This window comes from Phocoena phocoena, chromosome 17 (assembly GCF_963924675.1).
Source record: "Phocoena phocoena chromosome 17, mPhoPho1.1, whole genome shotgun sequence".
In the NCBI taxonomy this organism is placed as follows: Eukaryota; Metazoa; Chordata; class Mammalia; order Artiodactyla; family Phocoenidae; genus Phocoena; species Phocoena phocoena.
The window spans coordinates 47,759,341-47,768,025 of record NC_089235.1 but is presented as its reverse complement, the minus strand read 5'-3'; the positions used below and the strand labels follow the sequence as shown (position 1 = coordinate 47,768,025).

The 8,685-nt window shown below is 45.1% G+C and overlaps 1 protein-coding gene across 2 annotated transcripts in view; it reads right to left on the bottom strand.

The window, feature by feature from the left end:
- Positions 1 to 5,683: 5,683 nt before the first annotated feature.
- BAALC (BAALC binder of MAP3K1 and KLF4) overlaps positions 5,684 to 8,685 on the bottom strand; it is an 88,885-nt gene continuing 85,883 nt past the window's right edge. For both annotated transcript variants that reach the window (XM_065895595.1, XM_065895597.1), the window contains one exon: positions 5,684 to 5,794. In XM_065895595.1, coding sequence (XP_065751667.1) covers positions 5,684 to 5,794 — 111 coding nt within the window. The remainder of the gene's footprint in view (positions 5,795 to 8,685) is intronic.

Sequence of the window (8,685 nt, the reverse complement as noted above, 5' to 3'; positions counted from 1 at the left end):
CAATACGTTTTAGAAAGACCCCCAAATTTACTAGTATTACCTTCAGAGGAATTTTAATATTGTGGCACAACCAAAAGATGGCTACTGCCTTTGCTGCTGTTAAGAAAAAAGTTTAAAAGAAACAATGATGAAACTTCACAGATTTGTATCCAGGGTGCTGTCATGGATCCTGGCATTAACACGGACAACTTGGTGGTGCTGAGACACCAATGCTATAAAAAGAGCTGTGAAGTCACTTGCCATCCATCATGACAGGAAGAAGATTAACACATTCTAGGTACTTACTCATGGTTGCAGTGGCCAGAGCAGGGGTTTTCCCAGACAGGCAGACATAGGTTCAAATCCCAGCTCTGCCGTTTAGTAGCTGCATAGCCTTTGACCTTCTAGTCTCCATTCCTTTTATCTGTAAAGGGGGGGCTAATAAGGCTCATGTGGCGGGACAGCTTTATTGATTACAAGTCGTGTGTGTGACACACCAAGCACTGTACCTGGCACAGGGCCGTGATTATTATTACGTGGCACACAGTATGTTATCTACATGTGTTATCTCACTTAATCCTCACAACACACTCTCAGAAAGACGGCTATTATTTCCCCTGAGAGGCTCCACCATTTGCCCCAGGGCACAAAGCTGTTAGATGCCAGGTTAGGATTTGTCTCCTGCACCTGAAGCCTGTCTTCTCTGCTTTTCCCGGCTGGCTGGCTGCAGCCCCTTGTTTCAGAGGCCATCCCATGGTTGATTTATCTATTAGAACAGAGGGAGACTTTCTCTGGATAATAAAATTTAAAAAGCGAACAAATTCAGCCACCTCCCTGGCACACGGCGATGTTATGAAAACGGCTATTTGGATCAGAAAGGGCAATATTATTTATCCCTTTTCCTTTTAACATGAAGTCCTACCTCGAGAAGGTCTAGTTAAGAAATTAAAACTGCAACGCTCGCTCTGGCAATACGTGCCCAGACTTAGCTCTCTGCTGGGTTGCAATCTGGGTGATCCATTGTCTGATAATGTCAGGACGGCTTCACTGTTCCATATTCCCAAGAGAATTAAGTATACATCCCTTCTGATGCTGGCTTTTATGGTCTTCCATCAGGGATGGTTTTAAGGAACAATTTGAAGTAATTTAAGGAGAATTAAATATTGCTGAAGTAGTTTAGGAACTTACAGCAAGGCAGGCTGGTAAACATGGCCCAGCTGAGAGAGCCACCCACCCTGTCAAAAAACCCAAACAAGTTTTTTCACTTCGTCTTATACTATCTTACCAAGAACTCTGTTGATCAAAAAAAAAAAAAAAAAAAAACTTAGGAATCACATTGGTTTGTCCCTTCTCTTCATTTCCTACAACCATGAGCAAATCTTAATGTTTCTATTTCCAAAGTGTACTCAGCATCCATCCACTTCTACCCATCTTCACAACCATTATTCTGTTCTTTATATCTCTCCCCAGGGCTGCTGCAGTGGCCTCCTAAATGGTCCCTGCTTCCATTCCTGCCTCCCTCCAATCCATTCTCCTGTTAACATTATTTTTCAGCATTCATCACCACCTTAAATTATCGTAATAATTTCTTTCTTTATGTCGTTATTGTCTGTTTTCTCCACTAGAACACCAGCTCCACGAGGGCAGGGTACAAGTCTATTTTATTCCTCACCATATCCCACGTTCTGACACATTAAACTTCTTGGTAAATACGTATGGAGTAAGTGAAAGGGGAAGTGAATATAGAATGTTAACCATTAAATCATGTTTGTAGTTTGCCTACACATAAAATTCTCCTGAGATTGACTTTCTAGAATGTGGAATGGGGTAAAAGGACCTTCTATATTTTGATGACTCCTAAAAAGAACATGAAAACAATATATTGGGAACACAGTTTGGAGCAGGGGTTGCAAACACAAATGTCTCAGGGCCCCAGCAGGTAACAAATGGGAAGGCTGCCGTGTGCCGGCCACAGTGAGTGGTGGGGGCCCTCATGAGCTGGAGACCCCCAACTTCAGCTAACACAACCTTATCAGCTCTGGCTTACTGTATGTGAGTGATGACAAGGGCCCAAGGATGAAAGATCTTCCAAGTTTTCAAAAGAAGATAAAGTTGTATATTAATTTGAATTAGGTTTGGCTGTGAGTAATGACCTGAAAAAGCAGCTTAAATGAGGTAGAAGTATATTTCTCTCTCACAAAAAGAGGTCTGGGGTGTATGGTCCTGGGCTCATGGAGACTCAGTGGAATCAGGGATCTGGGCTTCTTCTAACTTGTTGCTCAGCGTGGCATGTCTTCCATTCCCAAGGTTACCTCATGATCCTGGGGACTGCTGTGACTCCAGCCATTACCTCCTCATTCCAGGAAGCAGGAGGGAAAAAGGGGAAGAAAGGGCCTGATCATTCTTTTATAAGGAGACTTCCTGGAATCTTCCAAGCGTCACTCATTTCATTGGCCAGAACTTAATAATGTAGCTACTCCTAACTTTAAAGGAAGCTAGAAAGTATAATCTTTATTCTAAATGGGCAGGAGGAAGAGGAGAATGGATACTGGAGTTCTAAACCAGGTGTCTCCGCCAGAGCTGACTTTCTGTGACATTCTCAAGCTTTAACACCGTAACAGCCAACAAAGCACGCCTGCCATCTGGTTCAGCAGGGCTGACAGTTTTGTGAATCCTACTTAGGGGAGCAAATAAGGATGGGATACATTTCTGTGGCATGTGGGGCAGCCAGTGAGCAGGGCTGGTGAGGGTCGTAACCAGCAGGGCTTAGACAGGGAGTGGAAGCAGCAGCGTGTTCAGGTGGCCTGGGAGGTGGGGGTCGGGTGGGATCACTTGGGGGGGGTGACAGCCGGGAAAGGATGAGGAGGTACAGCCCTTCACCTGGGCACCCAGAGAGGGCTCGGGTGTTGGCAGAAGTGGCTGCCCTGGCTTCCGTCTCTTAGCAGCTCTTCTGAGGGGGGCAATTTCAATCTCCTCTGAATCCTAAAGTCTCTCCTCTTTCTGACCTTCACGGAAGATGCCTCTCACACTAGGTCAGGGTCACCATCTCTGGAGGGAGAAGGGAGCCTGGCCAAACCCAAATGCCCCAGGAGCTCACCAGCCCTCTCTTGTCACTGTTGTCACCCTCTTAGATTTGTGCCCAGCTTAATCTCAGCTCCGTGGCAATTCCCCTCCAAATGAATCTCCCAGCCACGCCAGACCTTCCTGCTGGGAAAGGCCTCATATTATACAGTAGAAAAAGCACTGGATGTGCCAGCAAACTTCCCTCACTTGAATCCCTGCTCCGCCACTTACTGGATGCGTGGACCATAAATACTTTTTAAACTGTAAATGGGGGCTAATTGTGTTCCCCTTACCTATTTCACAAGGCTTTTTGGAGGATTCACTTAAAAGCCCTTTGTTTGAAAGAAACAAAAAATCTAACCAGCTCTACACACAAATTTAACATTCCAGTAAAGATTCTCTGTAACTGTCCGTGTGTTTGAAATTGATGACTTTACTGACACAAACTTTGCAATAGAAAGTGTTATGCTAATAGGACGGTAAGAATCGCTTCCTGTATCATACACACATGAAAAAGTTGCCAGATGAATTTCCAGTAACATGGTTTAACTTCTGGTCTTGGTGAAATCCAGATTGTTCTGGAGAGGGGAGGATCATATATGCCCTTCATTCTCCTCTCCTCCAGAAGTGAGAAACTGTTTCTATATAAGACAGAGACACCCTCTCAAGTTGATAAATTCCAAACAAGAAGCTGCAGTTAAGTGATGCAAAAACAAAGTTGCAAAGAGGAACGAGGTCAGCTAGTGACTGGTGAAGAAACACTCTGCACAAAAACACAGTGCAGGTGCCCTGGGACAGCAAGCCCTTGAACTTGCAGGATCAATGCCAAACTTTGGCAGTGGGTGGCTCCTGCTGAATCATACCAGAGGGGTCATGGAAGTCACAGGTTTTGCTTTATTATTATATTTAAAAGTTTCGGAACATGAAGTTCCCTAAAAGCCCTTTCTCAAAGAATCACAAAATGACAAAGGTTTGGGAAAGTGTAGTTTTGTGCACGGTAAAGGCCTGGACAGTGATTAGGAGAATGCCCATATCTGGAGTTGAGGACAGAAACCTATCCTGGCTATAAAATTAAAATTACACTGCAGAGCAATTCACACCATACACTATACCCCAGCGTCTAAGCCAGGCCCTAGTTATTAAGCTCACCGTCAAATTCAGGATATACAACCGTGACTGGCCAGACTCCAGATCTCTCAGCATCTGCACGGTGCCTGACACAGGGTTGGCATTTAATGTTTACTGAATAAATATACAATCCATGGAAGGAAGGAAGGAAGGAAGGAAGGAAGGAAGGAAGGAGGGAAGGAAGGAAGGGACGGACATTGCCCACTTGTGTTTGAGGAATAACAGAGTTGGCAGGTAAAGAGGCCAAGTATCTGAATTTTTAACCTTCTCCGGACTATGATAGATAAATACACACCATCAGACTACCTATTTCTGCTAAACATGGAGTTTATTGGTATCATTCGGTACAACTTTAGTCCTACCTTTCCTAATTCCAGGCATGTTGACAGTCCTTTAAAAATCATGCTATATTACTTCGGAGGAAAATACCTCCACCTTAACATGTTTAAAGAAATGCTAGAAAATTTTATTCCTACCAATTTTGGTTTTTTTTACTGCCTCAGCTACAGATTTCTAACACAGTGCATGTGGATCTAATGTCCATGTGAACGCACACCAACTAGTTACTGACTTTTTAAAGCAATTCCTTTGCAGATACCAAATGACACAGTCCTGGGCTGTGCAGAGAGGCCAAAGGGAAGCCAACATGTTCCAGATTTTCTCCCTCTTGTGAGCCTGGTCTTTGATTAACAACTGCAAATGGCCTTATTGGAGAGAAAAGACACTCAAGAACACAAGCAAAGGGAAGTGGAAAGCTGGAAAAATGCAATGTCTGCTGAACCCTGAGGGCTCCGAGGTGACCACCACCGTGATACTATGGTTCAGAGGCTGACGTGGACCCTGGCCTGGGGGGATGCTGAAAGCAGATGAGACAGAAATGGGTGTGACTGTATTACAGAGGCCCTCCCTGGGACATACCATGGGTGTTGGTGGGGTTAGTTTGTGTAAAATTGGATCTGAATCCCTCATCCTGAGCTAAGGAAACAAGGGTAACAGAGAGTTTTCCTGTTTCTTGATTCCTCATACATGTGGGTTTAGAGTTGGGTGAAAGCCAACGTTTAAGTGAACACAGTAAGCTTTGAGATGGTGGTATTTCAAAAAGGAAGAATGAAAGAATAAGCTTGCCTGAAACAGTGCGCACGACCATGGCCAGGAGAGCTCAGAACCGACTGTGCCTCTTTCAGCCAGGAACCTACCCCTTCTACTTCTCTGTTTTCTAAACTGGCCCGTGCTTTTGCTCGCCACTTTTCCATCAGACCACACTGCAGCAGTTGCAAGGGGCAAACTTAACATACATTTGCAGTTTATTACCCTATGGGAGTACTCTGCCAATACATTTACGTGATAAATAGGAGGCTGAGAACGTCCCAACAGGCTAAGACAGTCTCCCAAGGCACTCAGCAGCGTTCCCACACAGCAAGGGCTACCCACGTCTTCAAGGTTCCGTGATGGGGTCCAGGATATGAAGGGCACCAAAGAAGTCCCTCTGCCCTTCAACTGGCTGAACACTCTGCTAGTTGACGCAGTTCTTTGTGATTCTTCGACTTCTGTCCACCTGTCGGATGCTGTCTGCGACGTTAATGGTGACTTCTTTTCCAGACGTCCGCTTAGTGTCTCTTTTAGCCTGTTAAAAAGTTTAAACACAGTGAATTGAGTTACTAGGAAATATCCAAAGGTCCTGACATTTGCATTAATCTCTTGAAGTTGTCTCACACACACACACACACACACAGATGCAGGAAGAACGACCCACAAGGACACATGCACATATACTCCTTTTCATAGGCTGCTCTGTTGAATCTCTAATACCAACCTAGAGCAGAGCTTGGCATAGAAATGCTCGGTAAAGCACCGTTGAATGAATGGATGAATGAATTGGCAAAGGTCCATCAAAGGGCAATGTGATTCCATATATATGAGTCAGTATACGGTATTTGTTTTTCTCTTTCTGACGTACTTAACTCTGTATGACAGACTCTAGGTCCATCCACCTCACTACAAATAACTCAATTTCGTTTCTTTTTATGGCTGAGTAATATTCCATTGTATATATGTGCCACATCTTCTTTATCAGGAATAAAGAGGTAGACATAGAAAATGGACTTGAGGACATGGGGTGGGAGGGCGAAGCTGGGGTGAAGTGAGAGTAGCATCGACATATATACACTATGGAATGTAAAATAGATAGCTAGTGGGAAGTAGCAGCATAGCACAGGGAGATCAGCTTGGTGCTTTGTGACCACCTAGAGGAGTGGGAGAGGGAGGGTGGGAGGGAGGCTCAAGAGGGAGGGGATATGGGGACATGTGTATGCATACGGTTGGTCCGCTTTGTTGTGCAACAGAAACTAACACAGTATTGTGAAGCAATTGTACTCCAATAAAGATCTATTTTTAAAAAGGGCAATGTGAGAGGTTTCACAGCTGGCTTTGGTAGAGCAGCTAAGGGTTTGAGCTTTGGAGTCAGACAGACTTTGGTTTGAACACTGACTTCACTGTGGGCAAGTTTTTTCTAACCTCTCTAACCCTTAGATGAGTTTCCTCATCCATGAGATGGAGGATAATAATAGTACCGAACGCATAATGTTATTATAAGGATTACCTAAGGTAATGAATGTAAGGTACTTAGCACAATGCCTGTCATTAACTAAAAATGAGGGGAAAAAAAGACTTGACAAGTATAATAAGTAAAAAGTAGGATATATTATCCATTTCTTTTTTTCAATTTTTTTATTGAATGAAAGATTCTTTAAATTCCATGGTGCCTTGCAATTTTCAGAAGTTTCACATACATGATTTCATGTAATCCCATAATAACCCATTTTTCCCCCAGTCTTATATTGCCCCTCCCTCCTTACCTCTCCCCACTGGTAACCGCTAGTTTGTTCTCTGAATCTGTAGATTATCCACTTAGAAGTGAGGAAAGTCCAGAATCTATATTAAATACTAAAGTATTTAAGAACTGCAGGTTCTTCAAGCATATGTGCACAATTCTCCCCTTCCCCCTCAAGAGAAGACAGGTGGACTGCCGGGGGGTCATTCTGTGCCCGTTCCATTCAGTGATGTGTGCTCGGAGTGAGCCCGAGACTGGCCTCACGAGTTGTCTCCGTCGGGGATGGACAGAGATGTGTGCCCCCAACCCCACTCCAGGAAGGCCCTCTGCCCAGCTGCAGGGGGTGCAGCAGGCAAATAGCCTCCAGCTGTCCCTTCAGGGCGGCCTCAGCTACAGAGAAACCCCTCACCCGGGGCCTTCCCTTCCTAGGTGGCCCGATGCAGGCGTATAAACGCCTGGCCATCTGACCCAAAGCAGGACAGCTCTGACCTGCCATTTAGCTTCAGAGCTTCCCATGGGGTGGGGTCAGCCGCGGCTGTGAGCGGGCCTGCATTGTGGCTCCACTTCTCCCTCTGCCCGCTCCTGCTTCCGGCCCTCCCTCCCGCAGTGTTGACAGGGCACTTCCCAAAGAACATCTCATATAATGACATCTCAGAGTCAGCCTCCTGGAAAACAGTCAGTCTCAGATCTGTGGGAGCATCTCCCACAGCCTGAGCATCTCCCCATTCTGGATATGAGTCTAGTGTTGATAGATGCAGATTTTTCATACAACGTGGTCCCTGCACATAAGCCAAGTATCAATACTTCATCTGCAGTGCATCCCAAGAAATGGTGGTCTATCACACCACTGGAGAAAAATAAATTGCTCTGTTGTATTTATTAGCAAATGATATGCAGGTTTTTAACAGGGCACATGTATCCTGTGTAGTAGCCGCTGCTGATGCCCCTTTCAGATTCTGTGTACTTGGCTGGTGCATCCAACCCTCAGCTGCTTTGTGTTTTGGCCGCTAATCACTCAGAGCTGCACCCTTCTTTTGAGACTTGCCCTCATCTGATCAGAGTCACCTCATCCAGAAATGCCGAAGAGGTTATACCCTAATTTCCAGAGACAGCCTAAAGCCAATGCCTGATTATTGGGAATATAAAAGCTGGTCCTTTTGCCTCAAGGGGGTATAAATCTATGATGCCATTCATGCTCTGGAGTTCCCTTTGGGATCAGGCTGAGGCTGCACTACAGCTGTTCAGTTGAGCTCACGTATTTGCTGAACTCTGCCCTACCCTGTTTCCCACTACCTTAAGGGTTTCTTTCACCTGAGACTATGCTTTCACTCACTTACTTGCACAAGAATCCTCATCGCGGGCTCTGCTTCCAGGGACCCTGACCTAAGATAATACTCTATGGGTAATTTGAGGGATGTTTAAGGATCATTTTGACTATATGCAACTTTAGCCTTCTCCATTGATTTCATGAGATATGATTTCATTGCTTTCCTCTTCAAGTTCCCAGTGCCTAGCACAGTCTGAGACCTAAGAGGCCCTCCATTTAACTTTGGTTGAATAAATGGATGAATGAACGAATAAACACCATGCATTTCTTTTTTTTTTGTGGTACGCGGGCCTCTCACTGTTGTGGCCTCTCCCGTTGCGGAGCCAGGCTCCGGACGCGCAGGCTCAGCGGCCATAGC